The sequence below is a fragment of the Scleropages formosus genome, chromosome 2 (assembly GCF_900964775.1).
Source record: "Scleropages formosus chromosome 2, fSclFor1.1, whole genome shotgun sequence".
Lineage (NCBI taxonomy): Eukaryota > Metazoa > Chordata > Actinopteri > Osteoglossiformes > Osteoglossidae > Scleropages > Scleropages formosus.
In genome coordinates this window covers 38,291,562-38,315,888 of record NC_041807.1, presented here as the reverse complement: position 1 = coordinate 38,315,888, position 24,327 = coordinate 38,291,562, and the positions used below count along the sequence as shown (strand labels likewise).

The window sequence follows — 24,327 nt, the reverse complement described above, 5'->3', positions numbered from 1 at the left end:
CACAAATAAACTCAGGGTGTGGACAACCTTCTCCTTTGCCTTTTACTGAAAATTACATTTGTCTGCAGCACAGGGGCACAAATAGCGCTGCTGTCTCACAGCACCTGGGTGGTGTGAACAGATGTGGGTTTGACCTTCGCGAAGTCTGTACGGGCCAGCAGGTAGAACTTCTGCTGCCAAGCACCTAGACTGTACAACTGGATGTAAGTTTGATTAACAAACTCTTGGAGTTTGCATGCCCTCCCCCTGTTTGTGCAGGGTTTCCTCCAGGTGCTCTGGTTTCCTCCCACAGTCCAAAGATGTGTTTCAGGTGAATTGGTGACATTAAATTCCCGTTAATGTGTGTGTCACTGCCCCCGTATCTTCTGAAAGGTCTTTCTTCTCATGTCTGCTCAACAGGCAAATTTATCCTTTGTTGATTTGTTTAGCAATTTAAGATGATCTAATCAGGAATCTCGGGAAAGAACCAGCTGGACTTTAAAGACAAGCAACAAAAAAAAAGTTTAAGAACAGTAGCAATAATGAGCAGTTGTGTTCATATTTAAAGTTTAAAGACATCGTTGCAGAGCCAACATCAATTCAAGGCTCATATCAATTAGAAGCAACATTTAGTCAATGAATAATTTATTTTAATAATTTTCTAATACAATTTGTATCACTTGTGTCTGATCACTTTTACTTTCTTTTGACTGCTGCAGTGGGTATTCCTGTTATAACAGGAAAACTGAATGTTCTTATTAATAGTAACAATTTCAAAAATTTAAAGAGAAATTAAAACAGCGTAGTATACAGATAATAGATAAAATATTCTGTGATATACTGGAGAATAGATACGTACAAACATATCAAAACAAACCCGATCCTGGTTTAAGGGACTCAAAAAAAAGGGGAAAACATTAGTAAATAATGGTCTGTCTTTATGTTAATATTATGCTTGCACAAGTCATTAAAATTGTCTTACCTGATGGATTGGAGTCGTTTTTCTTTGGACAGAACCCTAATTTGTAAAGTGTTACACCTCCTCCAACTAGTAATGACACTGAAATTATTCCAATTACAATCCCAGCTATCATATGACCCCTATTCTCCCCACATTCAGAGTCAGACATGCTGTCTCCTGGCTTGACTGTGGGAAGTCCTTTGGATTCACAGCTGTGAACACACACACACACACACACTTTCAGAACTGCTTGTCCCATACGGGGTCATGGAGCCTACCCGGCAACACAGGACGTAAGGCCGGAGGGGGAGGGGACACACCCAGGACGGGACGCCAGTCCATCGCAAGGCACCCTAAGCGGGACTCGAACCCCAGACCCACCGGAGAGCAGGACTGTGGTTCAACCCACTGCGCCACCGCACCCCCTACATATAAAAATACACACACACACACACACATTTTCAGAACCGCTTGTCCCTTACGGGGTCACGGGGAACCGGAGCCTACCCGGCAACACAGGGCGTAAGGCCGGAGGGGACACACCCAGGACGGGACACCAGTCCGCCACAAGGCACCCCAAGCGGGACTCGAACCCCAGACCCACTGGAGAGCAGGACTGTAGTCCAACCCACTGTGCCACCACACCCCCTACATATAAAAATAGTTTTTATTAAATGAAAATTAACAGAAAAACTCAAATTGGGTATTCTCTGTATCTGCAATTGTTTTTATTTTATGCGATAAAATAAAAAAAACAAGAACAGGGACAGACTTACCGTGTGTGTGGTGTACAGGAAAGAGACGATCCGTTTGAGAAATAGTTTCCAGTGCAGTTCTCACACACGGTGTCATTATATTCTGTTCCTACAGTAATTATTACAGAGCATTATATAAAACACTGAAAGGGTATCAGGAACACGTTTTATTTTAATGTGCATAATGTTAGTAGTGAGAACAAACTCCAGTCAGACCAGGGTGTTTTATGAAGTGCCCAGGTTTGCAGGTTGTGTGTTTCTGTGCTGCTCTACATCCTCCCTCATAAGGATCAATACAATAATTCCCTTCCAGGGCTCCACACACTGTGTCTGCAGAGGGTTTACACTCCTTTACTGTCTTTAAACCAAGGTCTGTTGGGGAAATACAGGTGAAAATAGCACTATTACTACTGAGATGAAAATGAGAACTATTCTGCTTTATAAATCATTCTAACTGCTGAAAAAAACAGCAGTGTTCCTATTTGAAGAAAAACTTATTTCCTACCTTGCTCACAGACTACACAAGCACTGCAATTACGACGGCCGTTTGGTTCATCAGTGAAAGTTGACACGGTACATGGACGACATATTGTGATATCGGTAGACGTACAGTCATTGCGAACATAATATCCTGTTGGAAAGCATTTGTCAGTTCACCACTTTCAAACAAAAACAAAGTTTCAATGTCCTCTCATCAGAAAAGGTGACAGCGATTTAATAATTTGATATATAGTTTGTAACAGGATGCAACATGACTGACTTACCAGGTGTACACATTGGGCAACATCTTCCATCTATTTCATAATGAGCCCAAGGACAGGTAGAACACGGGTTGTATTGGATAACAACAAGGATTACACACATCTAAAGAGAAAAAAAAAAAATGTTCTAGTCAATTTAAAAGTAAACCAACAACTGCTGCACAGTAACTCCCATGGGGGTGCAACCATGTTGCCAAAACAAACTGCTGACATGTCATTAAAAGACACTAATGCTTTGTAGAAAATACAAAATGGGAATGGGGGAACTGCAGTGACCCGAACTACTGCCTTTAGACTTTGAGGTGGAGAGATGGAGAGCTTAACGACAAAAGCAGAGGAAGTAAAGCCAGTTTGAAATATTATAATGACCTGCGTAACTGTGTTCAGGCGGGAAGATGTTTTGTGTAGATAGTTGCATTGTGAGTAACTTGTGAATAACATGTGCAAGCAGTGAGGGCACTTCTGGGGGAAATGATGGGGTGACTGTGTCTGCCAGCATATGGCAAGAGCCTGGGAAGACTAGCTTGAGATGGAGGTAAGGGAGGAAATGGGGTCCTCAGACCATGAGCATCCTTTCCTTGTGTGCCAGCGTTCAATAAACGGTTCAAAATCAGTGCTGCCTGCGTGTTCTTCCTCACCTCGTTCAAACCCACAGTACTACATGCCGCAGTATTAAAGGAAGCCCACTTGTGCAAAAGGGTGAATTTCCATTCTAAATGGCCATGTATCAAGAGTACTTACATATTGAGAACATTGCAGAGAACTCATTTTCGTGCCTTTGGGGAAAACATATCCAGCTGTTGATGACGGTGCACAAAGAAAAAAAATACACCAGAAGAAGTTATATGAAGCCGGTGTCAGTCCTTTGCAGAAGAGACCCTTTTTAATCCATACAGCATTTACATCTCGGTAAGAAGGTACCTGATCGTCATCTGTTACCTGTATGCGGCAGGCAGGTGCTCAGGCCAAACCCCAACTGACAGACTGATAGCAGGTGCACCTGGTGTAACGGGGAATGTAACAAAAGGAGGCCGAGACGGTCACGTGCGGTGCTCGTGAGGAGGGGTTTATTAACGGGCAGCTGTGTCAGCGGACAGAGGGGAAAAGGGGGCACAGGGAACTGCTGTCGAGGGGTGGTGCTCCGGGTGCGGGATTGGGGTCGGTGAGGTGCTCAGGCTTGTGCTTCCTGGTACTGCTGCTTTGTCTCCGGTACCCAGGCTTCACGCTCTCTCCCCCTTACTGGTCCACCCGAGGGAAGAAATAGAGGACCTGTTTAGATTCCGGTGTCGTTGCTCCGCCCCCCGCTCCACCTGGTCCTTAGCCCTCCCCGGCCTGCTACGGGGAACTATTGTTGTATATGCTGTTGCAGCAGGTTCCAGTTTTACACCGGAAGGAAAAACCTCACTCTCACAGAAACCACTTGTCCCAGCAAGCCTGAGCCTAATCCGGCAACACACAGCACAAGGCTAGAGGGGAAGGGACACACCCAGGATAGGACATCAGTCTGTTATAAGGCACCCCAAACAGGACTCGAACCCCAGACCCACCAAAGAGCAGGCACAGGCCAAACCTGCAGCACCATCACGTCCCCTGGAAGGAAAAACTACCCCAGACAATGTGAGTGTCTAAGTGCGGTGTTCTGAGTTTATAAAACAGTCACTTTAGAACTGGAATTGTCTGTCTTCATTGAAGAGAAGTGGCAGAATAAAACACCTGGGGGATTCATTCATTGAAATCAAATATACTCCATATGCTGCCAACTAAATAATTCATTCTGGTAACGTGACACCCTTAGCAAGATACACACTTAAATGCAAAAATGCAGAAAGATAAGGAAAATACATTGAATATTCTCACATATCTAGCAAAGAAGTGTATTTCATTGGTCCACACCACTGACAAATCTCCACTGATTTTAACCGAACTGGTATCAAAAGTCCCTCAGTCAAAAATCTGACTGATGTGTATAATTAAGAAAATTGTGTGTGTGTGTGCGCGATGTTTAACAAAGACCACATCTTGGACTAAAGGCTTGGACCTGGTGAAATGGTATCAGCACCAGAGGCACCAAGATCTGACACAAAGGAAAATTGAGGACAGGTGTTTCCTTAAGCGTTGGTGTAGCTTGTTTACGGAAACTGGGGTTTTATCTTTACGTTCCTTCAGCAGACCACAGAACCTCTTCAGTTGTGCAGTTTTTTGCTCATTTCAGTTTTGTTTTTACTTTAATTTACTGTGAATTATAAACACAGTTCAACCCACTAACCTTTCTATAAGTGAGATATGTTTTGCATTTGGTTTTTAGAGAAGCCCTCCCTTCTAGGTTGCCCATGACTTGTTAGAGAGGTGCTTCATTCCAGAAGCAAAAGTAGTTATACGTAATTTAACATCTTGTTGAGCTTTTATACCTGTGGCAGTAAGATGCAATTAATTGTTGCATGTTTCCCCAAAGTGGGAAGAAACCCAAAATATCAGTATCATACACACTGTGTGAAAAGCTTTATCTTGTTACTATAATGTCACATTGCATGGTTGGAGTGAGTGTACCATAGGGAAATTACTGTGGTAATTTAATTTAAATATGACACAGTTATAGTTTAATAAACTATCGCTTTATCAGACTGCCGTTTTATGAACATTACCCTGTTCTACTGAACACAACAGAGTACCACTCAGCTCCAGCACTGTCACGGCACGGTGACAAAGAAACAGAAGTAAATTCTCTAATGGACAAGGAGGGAGTAGAACTGCACATACAGATACACACATTGGACAGCTGCTAGTGAAGTGCTTAGAACGGAGTCCATGCAAACCCCCCCAGGACAAAACTCCCTTGTTTGAACCACAAAGTGGGACAAAACCCTCTCTGTTGAAGTGTAAAGTAGGAAAAAAAAAAACATTCCTAAAAAAAAAAGACAACAAAAGCACCTGTTTTTCCACTTTGACATTAAAAATACACATTAAGTAATTTAGTAATGAAATAATCCTAAAAAATATCTTTCTCTGTGTTGGTTAATTTCACCTGATCATCGTTTCATCTACCTGTATAGTTTTCCAAAAATGATCTAAAACTGGAAGGACTGGAAGGCTTGGTGGAGTATTTCAGTAGCATCTACGTGTTGGCACTTGTCATCGCATCCACCGATGGAAGACTTCCTCCAGTGTGCACGAGAAGGATTCCTCCCGTTTCCACCACAGTTCTCACAGTCAGCCTCCAAGAAAACGAGTCAAACGTCCCATGAAAGATCATCAACAGCAACTGAAGAATTTATGTCTGGACTATGTCAATGACAGGAAGACCCTGGAGGAATTTCTGAATGACATAGGACACAGCATCAGGTGGCAACAAATGAAATTAACAAATAAAGCTTAACACTCAAAAAAATCAATATTAAAAACAGTATTTTACTGTCTTATGGGGGTTTTGCCCTACACTCGCTTTGAGCCTTGGATTCAAAGCTGTATCTGTATACCCTGGAGTAAGGTACTTTACCCCAAAATGCTCCAGGGAAATTACCCCATATAAATGTTGTAAGTCACTTTGGAGAAAAATATCAGCTAAATAAAAAACTACAGTATCCCCAGAATTGGCAGTAACTCACCAATTTCAGCCTGTGTTCAGCACAAAATACCACATCCCCTATTTTTGGTGAATATAAGCATGTTTTGTTTGGTGTAGGGTTTTCACATCTCTTAACACACTTTAATTGCACATTTTTTATGATTTATTGTACTTTCAAGTAGTCACTTGTAAATGACTATGTGTGTGGTGTGTTTGTATTAATGAATTTGTCATTGTTACTTGTTTATTTTATGGTGTAGTGCAGTTTACTATGCATTTATTCACTTAGCAGACACTTTTGTCCAAAGCAACTTACAACAGATACTATGTAGCATTACTAGCCCACACACCTTATTCACCAAGGTGACTACATTGCTAGATACACTACTTACAAGGGGTTACTCATCCATGCATCAGTGAAACACACACACACACACACACACACACACACACACACACACACACACACACACACACACAATATCTTTGGACTGTTGGAGGAAACCAGAGCACCCCACAGAAACACACAGAACATGCAAACTCCACACAGACTGAGCAGGGATTGAACCCACATTCCCTTGCACCACCCAGGCAATGAGACACAGCAGCACTACTTGCTGTGCCACCATTTATAAGTTCTTAGTTCTGTATATGTACATTTACTAAAATATCAATAAGGGAGATGTGTTGTGAAAAGGAAAACACCCAACAGCAGGTAAGGTGTATTGTCACACCCCAGGAAGAGCCCCCTTGAACAGTGGAGTTACCTGGTTAGGTCCTTTTAATTATTTAAAGTTTTAAGCCTTGGGGTATGTTGAGTGTTTTACATTTATCAGACACTTTATTTTCCTCCAAAGCAACTTCCCATGAACTCTATGTAGTGTTACCAGCCCACACACCTTATTCCCAAGCCAAGGTGACTTACACTGCTAAATACACTACTTATAATGGGTCACTCATCCATACATCAGTGGAACACACACTATGACAGAACCCGAACAGCATGTTTTTGAAGTGTGGGAGGAAACCAGAGCACCGGGAGAACATGCCAACTCCACACAGACTGAGTAGGGACCGATCGCATGACTATCGCCCCCCCCCCCCCAGACGCTTGCTGTGTGAGACAGGAGCGGAACCCGCTGTGCCACCGTGTCGTCCCGTCTAGGTTCAGAGTACTTGTTAGATTGGAAATACTGTAAACTTCAGGGTATTCACCATATATATGGTATTGTTTTATCAAAATGAGATTTTACCGTTGTTTTTGCGATATAAACATTTATTTTTTCCAACACATTCGTTTGTGCCATGATTTTGTGCCGTTCCGTCTTACTTTTTCAGATTAATGATTGTGTTTTTACATGAGCGCATACAGTAAAAATGCTAAATAGTCTCAGTAGTCGAGGAAAGAACTCACGGGCGCATTTACCGCAAATCTGGACATGATAATGCTGATTTAGTCAGTCTTACCTACGAAAAATGTTGCCGCATTTGCAATTTTACTTACCGTCTTACGTTCCGCTCCGGTACAGGATAAACGCCTCGGTAGTTCGGTGTCCCGGTGTCCCGTGCCCAGATTGGACCCCACTAACTTCACACCTCAGTCCGTCCACCGTGACTATGTGGCATCATGTTGTGCTCCTTTTGCTCTCTGGCTGTTGGCGGGACTCAAAGAGACGCAGTGACTAACTGCAGCGAAGCAACGGACACAGTTGAACGATCGAATCTCAGTAAGTATAAAAAAAACAACAACACTCCTTTCCGGGCTGCGCGGTTAAGGCGTGGGATTTAATCCAACAGGGTTTCTCCGCGCCGGTTCGAATCCCGTTCGTAGCTTTAGTTCGCATATAACAAATAGAACAAATGCTGCGCTTAGACTACTTAAGTTAGGGATACCGGGTGGTACATTGATTAAAAAACCGGCTGCTTCCTTGCAGGAAACAAACAGTAAAAAAGCAGAGCAAGGTCCGCACACCCTAGCCGTCGTCCCAACTCCCTTCTCTCTTCCTCCACACACACTTGACTCTGTAACGCACTGATTTATCAGTGTGAAAATATATTATAGAAGGTCATGGTGTTAGGGACGGCGCGGTTGCGTCGGACCCAAGTGCGGAGCACAGGAAACTTTGTCATGGGGCAGTTCAGCAGACATTGTCCAAAAAAAAAAACAGGTAAAGTGTTTTAGTACCGCTACGCTATGCAAACAAAGCCCAAAGGTGCCCAGCCGAGAACCGGAGGAGTCTCCTCTCCTCTCCCCCCAACCCTTAGTACTTTTACACACATGTACTTGTGCAGGTGTGTTGTGGTTGGTGTAACATTCCTGGTGATGCTGTTGAGACATGTCGAGGACCAAAACAGTTTGTGTTTCTGCAGTCCCGCCTCCTGAGTCCTCATGTGACCCCGACAACAGCGCTGTTTAGGCAGGATTTTCCAATAACCAACAGTGCACTATAAGGCAAGAATACATCGAGTTAAGGAAAGAGTAAAATGCTTTAAAAAGCAAGGTGAATGTTCTGTTTACTCAGTTAACACACCTAGAGGGATTCCTGTTAACTGGCGTGTAGCCTCTTTAATATCAACGCTGGTCTTTTACCACGCGTTTCACTAAGGAGTGGTGCGGTGACGCGGTGGGTTGGACCGGGTCCTGCTCCTCTGTGGGCCTGGGGTTCAAATCCCGCTTGGGGTGCCCTGCGACGGACCGGCGTCCCGCTCTGGGTGTGTCCCCTCCCCCTCCAGCCCTGTGCTGCCAGGCTAGGCTCTGGCTCCCTGCGACCCTGCATGGGACAAGCGGTTCAGACGGGGTGTGTGTGTGTCTGTGTGTGTGTGTGTGTTTGTTTCAGTAACTCCTCTAAATCCATCTCCGTACTCCTTAGGTATCCTTCTTGTACCTACCGTACACTACTGCCAACTACAGGCGATACCAGGAACAACAACTGATCGCCGCGTCTCCTTTCCTTTAAAAGTATTGACTTTGAATTAAACAAAACTGTGGAAACAGCAATGAATGCAACACGAAAACAAATAGTCTGTTGTTACTTAAACCTGGAATTGTGAAAACCATGCATTTTCTTTATTCTCAAATGCCACTGGAGATGGGCATCTACAAATCAAGTCTATCAGGTTTCTTCATGGTACGTAATGATCTCAGTACAGGAGGATCATTTGTTTCTGCAGAATGACCATTGTCAGGTAGGATGGCCGAAGAACTCTGTGTGCTCGGTGGTACTTGTTCTTGAGGTGAGGCTTGGCCCTCTTCTCTCTTTTCATCATTCAATGTCTGGTTTGTTTCTTGTGTCTTTAGAAGACTTCTGCGATTTCTCCTGAAGACATGTCCATTTTCTGCCCTGACCATGTATGATCTCATATTCACTTCCTTCAGCACAACAGCTTTCTTTTCCCAGTACTTTGAATCTCCAAATCTCACAATGTCATCTTTTGATAACGGTTTCAGTCTTTTGGTGCTGCTCTCCATCAATCCTCATTCTTTGTTTCAGCTCCCCTCCCTCTAAAAAATCTCTTCTGCATCTTTTCCTCTCCTCCAGACATCCCAGAATTCTTTTTTTTTTTAAACAAACTACAGTAATCACAATCATCACTTTTGGTTTTACCTTTCCTTCTCATTTTTCCAAGCTTTCATGATGTTCTTGCTGTGCCATCTCTTGCGCTTTCCCCAGTAACTGATTGGGACACTATTCCCACACCAGCAGGAAAGTCCCAGAACAACAGCTGCATTGTCTCTCTTCCCACATTTTGCCAACTGGTCTTTTCATTCTTTATTCAACTGGCAAACATGAGCCAGATTATTTATTTTATCTTTCAACACAACATTAAAAATATATTCATTCATTTGTTGGTACAAATCTTTGCTAAACCCCTCTACATCACTAGACAACCTTGGGCTCGTAACACCAGCTCTCAGTTAAATACATTTAACAATTTTATAATGTTCTATACAGAACACAGCATAAGTGTTCTTCAAATCAAAATCACATCTTTTATTTCACTTGAAAAGAAATTTATAATATATAATAAATAAAATATATCCAGGTCAACACTCACAGCTGTAACTATTTATTCTCAATCTGATGCTGATACACAATTGTGCAGATATTAAATCATTTAAATAACCAAGTCATATTGCACACAAATACATGTAACAATGAAAGCCAGTGGACATAAAGCGCTGTACAGTAAAACAACAGAATGGACTAAGGGTGTCCATTACACTGCAGAATAATTTCTGGCTCTGCAATACGGACGATGGCATTTTAGAAATGGCACCAAGTCTGAGGAAAAAACCTCAGATCTGGTAAAAATGACACAAATATGAAGACAAAAAAAAAAATACAGGTACGTGTAGGTGAGAGATAGACTGTACGAATGTGCCACGAAAATGCATATTATTGAGAGTTTTAAGAGTTTCGTTTTCACTTAGTTATACATGCACTTAATGCTTTTCCCAAAAGTGACTTGACCTACTTGCAATTATTTACCCATTTAAACAGCTGGATAAATTTCACTCTCAATTCAGGGTCAGCAACAAAGCTGGACAGCAACATTGCACAGCTCTTTTCAGCAGGGAGCATCTTGGGTCAGTCATTATCCACTACAACCCAGCCTTAAAGTGCAAGTAACTCTTAGGACCCGGGTGTTGATGCCAACTCTTTCTGATATTTGTCTCGACTTTTCCAGACCATGATGAATCTGTTGCAGAATCCTCTCAGAAATCTCAGTAGCAGTCTGAGAACTTGGAAAAAAGGGAAAAAAAAAAAAAATTCACTAAACATTTCACAGGCTTCCTATGTTATCGTTTGTTCTGTTTGACTGAAAATGCAAAAAACTGGTATCTTCTGAAGTGCCGCTAACTGATCCCTGATCAGCTGGTTTAGTTGAGCCATTCGGCACTTTAAGACATTCCTTTGGAACCTGGGAAGAGAAAGAACCTGCTTTTAAAGACAAGAAACATGATATCCTTACATGATATCCTCATACTGTAATTATATATTTCTGATATACATCAGAAAACTATTTTAGTGTGTGAATCATTTGGTTTCATAATTCAATTGCCATTTCAGTTTCCCACCTGAGTGATGAATTTCACCTCTTTCTGACTGCTGTACATGGTATTCCTATTATAATGGTAAAATAAACAAGTCTGTTAATTGACAAAAGTGGAAACTTCTTAAATACTACATAAAAATAGCTGTAAAGGTGGAAATGAATATGGAGAAATAACACACCTGATCTTGTCCTGAAGTACCTTTAAAAAAACAAAAAAAAAAAAAAAAAAAAAATTGTCTAGATGTTAATTTGAAGTTAAACCAGACACCTTTTTTATATGTAAACAATTAAAACTGTCTTACCAAACAAATCACAGTTCTATTCCATTTGAAGGAGCCTGAATGTATTTTATTGCTGTTGCTACTCCTCCTAGTAACAGCACAAAAATTATTGCACCGATAATCCCAGGTCTAAGATTGACTGTTCTTTCCACATTCAGAGTCAGACACACAGTCTCCTGGTTTGACTGTGAGAAGTCCTTTGGATTCAAAACTGTGAAAATATATATAATAAATGCAATCCATAAAAGAACATTTGCAGATTAAATAGATTAGAGAAAGAATGAGAAAACACCAGAAATAAAATCAATATTTGTCATTGTTATTTTTGTTTTACGGAACTAAAATTTAGCAAAAAAGCAAGAACAGGGATGACTTACTCTGTATGCAGTGCACAGAACATAGAAGATCCACTGGAGTAAGAGTTTTCAGGGCATTTCTCACATACAGTGTCATTAGAGTCTGTTCCTACAATGAATGTTGAAAAAATATATAAAACACAGGAAGTGATTTAGGACTACATGCCTCACTTTTTTGGGCTTAAATTTAACAATTGTTCAATTATAAAAAAGTTCATTCAGACCAGGGTGTTTGATGAAGTCTCCAGGTTTGCAGGTTGTGTGTTTCTGTGCTGCTCTACACCCTTCCTCATAGGAATCAGTGCAATAGTTCCCTTCCAGGACTCCACACACTGTGTCTGATGAGGCTGTACACTCCTTCGCCGTCTTTAAACCAAGATCTGTTGGGGAAATGCAGAAGAAAATAGCACTTTTATTACTGACAAGAAAATTACAACCATTGTTTCATTTCTTAAATACACAGTACCTTCTAATACATGTTTCATAGATGCACAAGTCGAACTACTTTGGAAGAAGAAAATGTCACCTTGGTTACAGGCTGTACAGGGATGGCAGATACGGCGTCCATGTGGTTCATCAGTGAAAGTGGATTCAGAACATGGAACACACACTGGGATGTCAGTTGTTGCACAGTGTCTGTAAACACGATGTCCTAAAAGAAAATATATCATGGGAAAATTTGCCAGTTTCATATAACACTGTTTCCAGCAGAAAATGGTCAGTAATCCAGCAAGTTTGATATATAATGGCAAAATGAGCCAATGTGATTTACCAGGTTTACATTTGGTGCAACATCTTCCATTTATTTCATACTGAGCCCGACCACAGGCAGAACTCGGACTGTATGGAACAGTCAGAAGAAATATCATCCACATCTGAAAGGAAAATAAGTGTATGAAAAGTGACGTATACCATGAAAAGCCATGAAAAGTATCAGTATATCAGTATATGTTAACTTCACCAACTATGTTTTCTAGTAAGAATATATGACTACAGGGGGGCGTGGTGGTCCATTCTCTGGTGGATATGGGGTTCGAGTCCTGCTTGGGGTGCCCTGCCATGGACTGACATCCCATCCTGGGTGTGTCCCCTGTGCCGTGTGTTGCCGGGTTAGGCTCCGGTTCACCGCGACTCCGCTTGGGACAAGTGGTTTCAGCCAGGGTGTGGGTATATATATATGACTACATACAGTTGGTTACCTTCAGCTTCACTGTGAAGACCATAACTGCTTGGGGTGCCTTGCAACACACTGGCTTCCCGTCCTGGGTGTGTCCTCATCCACTCCAGCCTCGTGCCTTGTGTTGCCGGGCTCAGCTCCGCTTCACCGCGACCCTGCTCGGGATAAGCGGTTTCAGCCACTGTGTGCGCGTAATCCTGAAAACTGTAAAATAAGGTACAAACAGGAACATTAAATTGGTACCTTTTGATTTCAAGATCATTTCAGCTGTAACAACCAACCAACATTATAATTATTTGTTACACACTGGCTTACAAATTGTTACTTTCTAGAATGCTCAGGAGGGGTGGGCAACCACTGGCCCGTGGACTCCCAGAGGTCCCCCCCCCCCCCCCCCCCCAACCTTCAATTGGGAGTTTTTGTTCCTTTCCCCGGTGGCCAGTAGGTATACTTGTAGCTCTACAATTTCTTCATTACGGTAGCCATTAGCTGACTGTCTTTGTTTGTATCAATTTTTCTTGCTGTATGCCTGTATTAACGCACTCTGTGTCACTGCGTGAGAAGAGCGCTCTATAAAAATAAAAATAAATAAATAACAGGGACAAACTTAGCATGTATATGCAGTACAGTATGAATATGGATTTAAATAAAATATTTTGGGACAATTCTCAGTAGAGTCAGTTCCTACAGTAATTAACAGTACAGAGCATTATATAAAACACTGAAAGGGTATCAGAAACACGTGGTTGTGTGTTTCTGTGCTGCTCTACATCCTCCCTCATAAGGATCAATACAATAGTTCCCTTCCAGGGCTCTGCACACTGTGTCTGAAAAGGATTTACATTCTTTCACTATCTTTAAACCAAGACCCGTGGATGAAATATGCACGCACGCACGCACACTGCCTGAAGCCACCCCCAGACCTGCCACACAGCAGGATCCTGACCAAGCCCATCTGCACCAACACACAACCCCATGAAATATAAATATGTAAAGAATATATTTACATTTATTAATTTAGCTTATGCTTTTCTCTAAAGCGCGCACACACACACACACACACACACACACACACACACACAGTCAGAAACCGCTTGTCCCGAGTGGGGTTGCAGCAAGCCAGCACCTAGCCCAGCGACACAGGGAGCACACTCAGGCAGGATGCCAATCTGTTGCACCCCAGGCAAGGCTCGAACCCCGGACCTGCCAGGGAGCAGGACCCGGCGAAATCTGCTGCCCCACCATGCCCCATCCACTTTCTCTAAAGCAACTTACGTTTAACTATCTACCCATTTATACAGCTAGGTAATTTTTACTGGAGCAATTTACAATAAATACCTTGGTCAAGGGTACAAAAGCAGAAAATGAGATTCAAACCAGCAACCTTTGGATCCAATGACAGAATCTGTAACCAATATGTTCCCTGCAGCTCCTCTATGTTTTGTGTTCAGTACATCTTGTGGGTTTTGAGTAGTTGTCCTCTGATGGGGGGGGGGGGGGGGGGGGGGGGGGTGCTTGTATTCTACCAATTTTGATATAAGTTCTGATCACACAACTGATTTACCAGGTGAAAACATGGTGCAATATCCTCCACGTATTTCATACTCAGCAACAGGCAGAAAGGAGATTGTATAGAATGTCAGGAGAAAAAAAAAAAAAAAAAAAAAAACCATGTATCGGGAGAAGTAAAATGAGAGACTTAAATCACTTTACCTTAAGTGTGATTAAGCTCTTCTGATATGAGATGTGCTGCAAATGCCACACATACATGTAATGTATGTTTATGCTACTAAGCATACTTGAAGTTCATGAAGAATACAGATGGAACCGTTACAGGTGTGGGGAAAACAAAATTTACTCCAGTGTAAAAAAAAAAAAAAAAAAAAAAAAAAATTGGTCTTGCAAGATTCTCAGCGAATTCATGTCGATATGCATGAATGAATGAGCGAGCTTTATCGCCAAGTATGTTTACACATACAAAGAATTCTCTTGGTGACAGGAACTTCCACAGCACAGACAGAATGACAGTGACAAGACACAGGTAATAAAACTAGAGTAGGCTAATAAAAGATTAAAAAAAAAAAAAAAAAAAGAGTATAAAGTACACAATATACAAAATAGACACTAGACATATGTTTGTACAGGTGTGTCATATACAATGCAAGAGAAAGCAAATAAGAGATATGTGAAAAATAAATATAAATAGCATTGTTTATTGCACCTATTTACTCCCTAGGGGGCATTTAGCTGTTCATGAGGTAGATGGCTTGAGGAAAGAAACTTTTTTTTGTGCCTGGCTGTGCTGGTGCTCAGTGCCCTGTACCGCTGGCCAGACGGGAAAAGTTCAAAGACGAAGTGGCTTGAGGATCTATCTGAATGTGACCTCACCGAGGCAGCCACATAGAAAATAATTTACTGTGTTGTACAGTGATGGTCCTCCAAGCAGCAATGTCTTTTTTTTTTTTTTTTTAAGGGGGGGTGGGGGGCAGTTTCACCACAGTGGTGATGCTGGGAGAACAGAAATCCTCTTCATTGAATACAAGTACAGTAAAGTACAGCAATCAGTACCTGGACACAGGAAAACACTTGTACTTTTTATTTCCAGTGTCACGGATGTGTGCGGAACAGTTTCACATTTGCCACCAACATTAAAGAGGACTGTGGGGAGTCGGTAATGACATCTTCCCAGACACACGCAACTATCACAACCAACACAGTCACATTTACACACCAACAAAGAGTGTAAAACAAGAACCAATGAGGTGGGGGGGGAGAGGTCCCCCGACAGCGATAGTATGACAGCAGACAGTAAAGACTCAAATCAGAGTAAAAACAGTCTCAATGCTCAAGGAAAGGACACCTGAGCGAGATTATAGGAAATCTGGATATTAATGCTTTTGTCAGTCTTACCTGTGAAATCGCCCAGGATTTTTGTCGAATTTACACATTCAGCGAGTTGTGTTACAGTAGGGTGTATGGAAGGAAACAGCAGTGAACCAAATCATGGACTGAGAACTACTGAAGATACTTGTTATTGTTGTACTTTGTACTTGTGGTCAACAGTGTTAGAAGGAATGTGAAACACGTAACACCACAGCGAACCACACTGAAGAAACAGGTCTCGTTACTCTGTGTAGTGTTCTTGGGGTTTCAAGACGCTTCATATTTAAGCTCTGACACAGACATTAATTGTCAGAGTGCCACCATGTTAGCTTTTTTATTATACCAGAATGAGGCAAAATAAAAGTGCCTCCCACCACACTCTGCAAGCACCTTTACTACAGTAAAGTGTGTTGACTGATTGGAATCTCCAGTTCATTCCTCAGATCATTTAAGGGTAATGAAGCGCAGTTTCCTTTTCTAGTGAAGTTTACATCGAACCAACAGCGTCCCTTATGCGGTCAGTTTATTCATTTAACAAACTCTTGTCTCCAAAGCGGCTCTGAGAACAACAGGAAAAGTAGATTCCACCAGGAGCAGGAGACATTAGAGACAGAATTTTTGAGTTGCCAGTCAAAATAACAACCGCATTCCTTCTTTTAGGAAATTCTCAGTCTTGCTCGTTTGTGTCTCTCGCACTGTATTAAAGGACACATTACATCTCCGGCTTGCTGCGACCCCACATGGGACAAGCGTGTGTATAAGTACGTACACGTGTATACACACACACACTTTCTGAACCGCTTGTCCCATACGGGGTCACGGGGAACTGGAGCCAACCCGGTAACACAGGGCGTAAGGCCAGAGGGGGAGGGGACACACCCAGGACGGGACGCCAGTCCGTCGCAAGGCACCCCAAGCGGGACTCGAACCACAGACCCACCAGAGAGCAGGACTGTGGGCCAACCCACTGCGCCACCGCACCCCCCGTTGTAATAAATATTTTCCCACAAATAAACTCATGGTCCGGGTGACCCTCTCCTTTGTCTTTTACTGAAAATTACATTTTTACTGCAGCACACAGGCACAAATAGTGCTGCTGTCTCACAGCGCCTGGGTGGTGTGAACGGATGTGGGTTTGACCTTCGCCAAGTTTGTAGGGCCAGCAGGTAGAACTTCTGCTGCCAAGCACCTAGACTGTACAACTGGATGTAGGTTTGATTAACAAACTCTTGGAGTTTGCATGCCCTCCTCCTGTTTGTGCGGGTTTCCTCCAGGTGCTCTGGTTTCCTCCCACAGTCCAAAGATGTGTTTCAGGTGAATTGGTGACATTAAATTCCCGTTAATGTGTGTGTCACTGCCCCGTATCTTCTGAAAGGTCTTTCTTCTCATGTCTGCTCAACAGGCAAATTTATCCTTTGTTGATTTGTTTAGCAATTTAAGATGATCTGATCAGAAATCTGGGAAAAGAAACAGCTGGACTTTAAAGACAAGCAACAAAAAAAGTTTAAGAACAGTAGCAATAACGAGCAGTTGTGTTCAAATTTAAAGACATCGTTGCAGAGCCAACATCAATTCAAGGCTCATATCAACTAGAAGCAACATTTAGTCAATGAATAATTTATTTTAATAATTTTCTAATACAATTTGTATCACTTGTGTCTGATCACTTTTACTTTCTTTTGACTGCTGCAGTGGGTATTCCTGTTATAACAGGAAAACTGAATGTTTTTATTAATAGTAACAATTTCAAAAATTTAAAGAGAAATTAAAACAGCGTAGTATACATGCCATGTTCTCGTCCGGAAGCAGGAGGCGGACTCAATCGCGGAGCACTCAGGAGTTAGCGGGGTAAGACAGAAACCGTGGTCGGGGACAGGCGTGGGTCTTCGTACGGCAAACGTCGTTTATCGGGCAATCCAGAGTCGTTGTCGGTGAATACAGGCGATAGGTCAAAACACGAAAACACGGATCAAAACACAGGAAGGTGGGGGTCACGGGAGAGGGAGTCGGGCTGTGGACTGGGGACGAGGATGAAAGCGAGGAGCAGGTTGACTCAAGCAAGGGCGCTGGCTGGGTCGGCAAATCAAGGTTCCACATCTTTCTCGGTTTGTTTTCGCCTTTTATCTTGCCAGGTCCAGGTGTATCCGATTATCGCGATGGCATGGGTGTGGCATGACCCCCCCTCCCAGGAGCGGCTCTAGATGCTCGCCTGGGACCCAGGGAGAGGGCCGATCCGGATGAGCCCTGTGAAAATCAGAAACAAGGCCAGGGTCCAACACATCCCGGGAGGCCACCCAGCTGCGTTCCTCCGGCCCATAACCCTCCCAATCCACAAGGTACTGAAGGGTCCCCCTGCGGCGACGGGAATCGAGGGGCGCCCTTACGATGTAAGGCGGCCCACTCCCGTCGGGCAAGGCAATGGGAGGAGGAGGCGCGGGCTGCGGCTGATGGAGAGCAGTGGCCATGGGTTTCAGGAATGACACATGGAAAGAGGAGTGTACACGCAAGTGCCGGGGTAGTTGCAGCTGATAGGTGACAGGAGTGACTCGCCTTAGAACCTTGAAGGGTCCCAAGTACTTCGGGCTAAGTTTCTTGGACATGTACGGCCCTTGTAAGCCGCGGGTGGATAACCAGACCCTCTGACCAGGGAGGATGGAGAGTGGTCGTCGTCGTCTGTCCTCCTGGTGTTTCAATTGCGACCGGCGACGGAGAAGATGTTTGCGCACGGTTTTCCATACCGTCTGGCTGTTCTTGTACCAGGCCTCCACCGCGGGCACCTCACTAGGTTCCAGATGCCATGGAAATAATGGTGGTTGGTACCCTAAAATACACTGAAAAGGTGAGTGTCCAGTCGACGAATGACTGAGGGTGTTATGCGCGTATTCTCCCTAGGGCAAGTACCGCACCCACTGCTGGGGATTGTCAAAACAGTAGCTACGGAGATATCGACCAATGTCTTGTTGGAGACGCTCCACTTGCCCGTTGACCTGGGGATGGTAGCCAGAAGTCAGACTCACCGTTATCCCTAGCTTTTTCCAGAATGCCTTCCAGACCCGTGAGGTGAACTGAGGTCCTCGGTCGGAGACGATGTCCTCGGGCAGACCGTAAAGCCGGAAAACATGGTGGAAGAGGAGTTCGGCGGTTTCGAGAGCCGTGGGTAACTTTGGTAAAGGGACCAGGTGACAACCCTTAGAAAAACGATCAAGGATGGTCAGGATTGTGGTCTTACCCTCTGAACTGGGGAGCTCGACTAAGAAGTCGAGTGCTATGTGTGTCCAGGGGCGTCTTGGGATGGGCAAGGGTTGTAGGAGCCCTGCTGGTTTCTGGGTTGGAACCTTTGTTTGTGCACATACCGGGCAAGCCCGGACATAGTTGTGCACGTCCTCCTTGAGGGACGGCCACCAGTATCGCCTCTGCAGTTGCTCTTGAGTGCAGCTGAAGCCGGGATGCCCTGCAGCTGGGTGATCGTGGGCCCATTGGAGCAGCGTCCTTCGTCTCTCTGGGGGAACATATTGCTTACCTACCGGTCCTCCTGGAGGTGCTGTGGACGGATCTGGATGCGGCCCTTGGTTGACATCCCATAGCACGGGCCTCACCACACAGGTCCTGGGCAGGATGTACCCAGGTTCCTCAGTGGGTGGTCTCTCCTCATGTAGGCGAGAGAGAGCATCCGCTTTGGTGTTTTTCGTCCCAGGCCGGTAGGTCACTGTGAAGTTAAACCAAGCAAAAAAGAGCGCCCACCTGGCTTGCCGGGAGTTTAAGCGTCTGGCACTCTGCAGGTACTTGAGGTTCTTATGATCGGTTAGTATCAGAAAAGGATGTTTTGCACCTTCCAACCAGTGTCGCCATTCGTCCAAGGCCAGCTTCATGGCTAACAGCTTCCGGTTCCCGATGTCATAATTGCATTCTGTAGGTGACAATTTCCTGGAGAAGAAGGCACAAGGGTACAGTTTTTCTGGCTTACCCTGGCGTTGGGAGAGCACGGCGCCCACCCCAGTTTCCGATGCGTCGACTTCCACGAGGAATGGGAGTTCGGGATCCGGTTGGTGTAGGATAGGTGCTGAGGTGAAGCAGCGTTTGAGCTCATCGAATGCCTGTTGAGCCTCTGGGTTCCATGGGAGTCTGTAGGATCTGGTGGCTGTTAATGCAGTTAGCGGGGCAGCAATCAAGCTGAAGTTCCTTATAAACCGGCGGTAGAAGTTGGCAAACCCTAGGAAGCGTTGTAAGGCCTTTGTAGTGGTCGGACACGGCCAGTCCAATATTGCACGTACCTTTCCTGGATCCATGGCAACTCCCTCCGGGGTCAGTATGAAACCAAGAAAAGAGATCTTTTGCTGGTGGAACTCACGTTTTTCTACCGGAATCTTGTGGTACTGGGCGAAATTAAAGTCTAGAAAACTGCCTGCTGCCACAGAGTCGACCAAAGCATGGATGGACAGGGTACCCCCTTCCCACGACAAGGTGATGGGAACAGTCATACGGTCACAATGGAGGATCCCACTCACCTGGGCTCTGGGACGGACGGGACACTGGAGACGACGGTGTCCGGGTTCCCCGCAATACAGGCACAGGGCTTCTTGGAATCTTCGCCTTCATTCCGTGGGAGACAGGCGTCCTCGTCCCAGTTGCATGGGCTCTGCAGGGCTGTACTCGTTGCCGGTTCGTTCCGGAGTGGCACGGCACCGTGGTTCTTGGGTGCGCACGGCATTGTCGACGGCCACCGCAGTTTCAATGAATTGATCCAGACTCCATTTGTCCCCTCGGAATGCCATCTCTTTCCGTATGCGAGGGTCTAAACCACGGCGAAAACTGGCCAGGAGTGCTGACCTGCCCCAGTCACTGCGAGATGCTAAGGTGCGGAACTCAATGGCGTAGTCGGCTACTGTTCGTTCCCCGTCTGATCTCGAACAGACTTTCACTTAAGCTGTCATCTGACGGGGGCAGCCCGAACACCGCTTGAAACCGGGTCTTAAAGTCTTCGTACGTCGACTGGGAATTACACCCCCAAGTGGCCGTGGCCCAGTCTAACGCGCGGTCAGCAAGGAGAGACATGATATAAGTGATACGGCTGAGGTTAGCGCCGTACACTTGAGGCAGGCTAGAAAAAACAAGTTTGCATTGCATCAAAAACCCTGCGCAGCGCGTGGAGTCACCTTCGAAGCAGGCCGGCGGCAGGAGACGCGGATCGTGGGGCGGTGGGGGCTGGGACAGAGGAGATGGAGGTCTTGCTGATGGCGTCTCTGGTCTGGACGAGGTCGCTGGGGCGGTATTCGCCGCAACGAGCATACCTTGCTCCTGCATCGTCCCGACTAGGGACTGGAAAGCTTCCGCGAGGTTATTCAGGGTTTGCTCCATCGACCCCAAACGGTGGCCTTGTGCGGCGAGCGCCTTCTTGACGCGGTGGATCTCCGCTGAGTCTGTTCCGTTGGCGGAACCTTCTGCCATGTTCTCGTCCAGACGTAGGAGGCGGACTCAATCGCGGAGCACTCAGGAGTTAGCAGGGTAAGACAGAAACCGTGGTCGGGGACAGGCGTGGGTCTTCGTACGGCAAACGTCGTTTATCGGGCAATCCAGAGTCGTTGTCGGTGAATACAGGCGATAGGTCAAAACACGAAAACACGGATCAAAACACAGGAAGGTGGGGGTCACGGGAGAGGGAGTCGGGCTGTGGACTGGGGACGAGGATGAAAGCGAGGAGCAGGTTGACCCAAGCAAGGGCGCTGGCTGGGTCGGCGAATCAAGGTTCCGCGTCCTTCTCGGTTTGTTTTCGCCTTTTATCTTGCCAGGTCCAGGTGTATACGATTATCGCGATGGCATGGGTGTGGCAATACAGATAATAGATAAAATATTCTGTGATATACTGGAGAATAGATATGTAGAAACATATCAAAACAAACCCGATCCTGGTTTAAGGGAGTCAAAAAAAAAAAAGGAGGAAAACATTAGTAAATAATGGTCTGTCTTTATGTTAATATTATGCTTGCACAAGTCATTAAAATTGTCTTACCTGATGGATTGGAGTTGTTTTTCTTTGGACAGAACCCTAATTTGTAAAGTGTTACACCTCCTCCAACCAGTAAAAACACTAAAAATATTCCAACTACAATCCCAGCTATCATATGACCCCTATTCTCCCCACATTCAGAGTCAGACATGCTGTCTCCTGGCTTGACTGTGGGAAGTCCTTTGGATTCACAGCTGTGAAGAGATACGAAAAATAGTTTTTATTAAATGAAAATTAACAGAAAAACTCAAATCGGGTATTCTCTGTATTTGTGATGTTTTTTTTATTTTATTACATAAAATAAAAAAACAAGAGCAGGGACAGACTTACCGTGTGTGGGGTGTACAGGAAAGAGACGATCCGTTTGAGAAATAGTTTTCAGTGCAGTTCTCACACACGGTGTCATTATATTCTGTTCCTACAGTAATTAATACAGAGCATTATATAAAACACTGAAAGGGTATCAGGAACACATGTTGTAATGTTTTATCTTAATGTGCATAATGTTAGTAGTGAGAACATAAATTCCAATCAGACCAGGGTGTTTGATGAAGTGTCCAGGTTTGCAGGTTGTGTGTTTCTGTGCTGCTCTACATCCTCCCTTATAAGGATCAGTACAATAGTTCCCTTCCAGGACTCCGCACACTGCGTCTGAAAAGGGTTTACACTCCTTTACTGTCTTTAAACCAAGATCTGTTGGGGAAATACAGGTGAAAATAGCACTATTATTACTGAGATGAAAATGAGAACTATTCTGCTTTATAAATCATTCTAACTGCTGAAAAAAAACAGCAGTGTTCCTATTTGAAGAAAAACTTATTTCCTACCTTGCTCACAGACTACACAAGCACTGCAATTACGATGGCCGTTTAGTTCATCAGTGAAAGTTGACACGGTACATGGACGACATATTGTGATATCGGTAGACGTACAGTCATTGCTAACATAATATCCTGTTGGAAAGCATTTGTCAGTTCACCACTTTCAAACAAAAACAAAGTTTCAATGTCCTCTCATCAGAAAAGGTGACAGCGATTTAATAATTTGATATATAGTTTGTAACAGGATGCAACATGACTGACTTACCAGGTGTACACATTGGGCAACATCTTCCATCTATTTCATAATGAGCCCAAGGACAGGTAGAACACGGGTTGTATTGGATAACAACAAGGATTACACACATCTAAAGAGAAAAAAAAAAAAAATGTTCTAGTCAATTTAAAAGTAAACCAACAACTGCTGCACAGTAACTCCTATGGGGGTGCAACCGTGTTGCCAAAACAAACTGCTGACATGTCATTAAAAGACACTAATTCTTTGTAGAAAATACAAAATGGGAATGGGGGAACTGCAGTGACCCGAACTACCGCATTTAGACTTTGAGATGGAGAACTTAACGACAAAAGCAGAGGAAGTAAAGCCAGTTTGAAATATTATAATGACCTGCGTAACTGTGTTCAGGCGGGAAGATGTTTTGTGTAGACAGCTGCATTGTGAGTAACGTGTGCAAGCAGTGAGGGCACTTCTGCGGGAAATGATGGGGTGACTGTGTCTGCCAGCGTATGGCAAGAGCCTGGGAAGACTAGCTTGAGACGGAGGTAAGGGAGGAAATGGGGTCCTCAGACCATGAGCATCCTTTCCTTGTGTGCCAGCGTTCAATAAACGGTTCAAAATCAGTGCTGCCTGCGTGTTCTTCCTCACCTCGTTCAAACCCACGGTACTATATGCCACGATATTAAAGAAAGCCCACTTGTGCAAAAGGGTGAATTTCCATTCTAAATGGCCATGTATCAAGAGTACTTACATATTGAGAACATTGCAGAGAACTCATTTTCGTGCCTTTGGGGAAAACATATCCAGCTGTTGATGACGGTGCACAAAGAAATAAAAATACACCAGAAGAAGTTATATGAAGCCGGTATCAGTCCTTTGCAGAAGAGACCCTTTTTAATCCATACAGCATTTACATCTCGGTAAAAAGGTACCTGATCGTCATCTGTTACCTGTATGCGGCAGGCAGGTGCTCAGGCCAAACCCCAACTGACAGACTGATAGCAGGTGCACCTGGTGTAACGGGGAATGTAACAAAAGGAGGCCGAGATGGTCACGTGCAGTGCTCGTGAGGAGGGGTTTATTAACGGGCAGCTGTGTCAGTGGACAGAGGGGAAAAGGGGGCACAGGGAACTGCTGTCGAGGGGTGGTGCTCCGGATGCGGGATTGGGGTCGGTGAGGTGCTCGGGCTTGTGCTTCCTGGTACTGCGGCTTTGTCTCCGGTACCCAGGCTTCACGCTCTCTCCCCCTTACTGGTCCACCCGAGGGAAGAAATAGAGGACCTGTTTAGATTCCGGTGTCGTTGCTCCGCCCCCCGCTCCACCTGGTCCTTAGCCCTCCCCGGCCTGCTACGGGGAACTATTGTTGTATATGCTGTTGCAGCAGGTTCCAGTTTTACACTGGAAGGAAAAACCTCACTCTCACATTCACAGACACTGCTTGTCCCAGCAAGCCTGAGCCCAACCCGGCAACACACAGCACAAGGCTAGAGGGGGA

At 44.6% G+C, this 24,327-nt stretch overlaps 2 protein-coding genes across 13 annotated transcripts in view; both read right to left on the bottom strand.

Annotated features, from left to right (window-relative positions):
- The window catches only part of LOC108922349 (tumor necrosis factor receptor superfamily member 14-like), a 65,416-nt gene extending 57,277 nt beyond the window's left edge, over window positions 1–8,139 (bottom strand). Inside the window, exons 1-4 of one of the 7 annotated variants that reach the window (XM_029249772.1) lie at window positions 7,523–8,139; window positions 3,198–3,695; window positions 2,460–2,559; window positions 2,201–2,326 (exon numbers count right to left, since the gene is read on the bottom strand). In XM_029249772.1, the coding sequence (XP_029105605.1) occupies window positions 2,201–2,326; window positions 2,460–2,559; window positions 3,198–3,224 (253 nt within the window). In that variant the 5' untranslated portion in view covers window positions 3,225–3,695; window positions 7,523–8,139. Of the gene's footprint in view, window positions 1–2,200; window positions 2,327–2,459; window positions 2,560–3,197; window positions 3,879–5,498; window positions 6,278–7,522 lie in introns of those variants that run through there. The other 6 variants (XM_029249773.1, XM_029249771.1, XM_029249770.1 and 3 more) reach the window with 6 other exon arrangements.
- Window positions 355–24,327, bottom strand: LOC108938675 (tumor necrosis factor receptor superfamily member 5-like). 6 transcript variants are annotated; one of them, XM_029249790.1, is made up of 6 exons: window positions 12,913–12,977; window positions 12,486–12,588; window positions 12,240–12,365; window positions 11,938–12,093; window positions 1,717–1,804; window positions 355–1,152 (listed from the first exon to the last, which is right to left on the bottom strand). In XM_029249790.1, exons 1-6 carry the CDS (start codon window positions 12,934–12,936, stop codon window positions 918–920), a joined length of 732 nt encoding a protein of 243 aa, XP_029105623.1. In that variant the 5' UTR covers window positions 12,937–12,977; the 3' UTR covers window positions 355–917. The 6 variants fall into 6 exon arrangements, 1 of the variants encoding a protein (XP_029105623.1); XR_003797406.1 differs by lacking the exons at window positions 355–1,152; window positions 1,717–1,804; window positions 11,938–12,093; ... (1 more) ...; window positions 12,486–12,588; window positions 12,913–12,977 and adding exons at window positions 21,705–21,971; window positions 22,108–22,195; window positions 22,315–22,470; ... (1 more) ...; window positions 23,585–23,640; window positions 23,784–24,327; XR_003797403.1 differs by lacking the exons at window positions 355–1,152; window positions 1,717–1,804; window positions 11,938–12,093; ... (1 more) ...; window positions 12,486–12,588; window positions 12,913–12,977 and adding exons at window positions 21,705–21,971; window positions 22,108–22,195; window positions 22,315–22,470; window positions 22,605–22,963; window positions 23,585–24,327.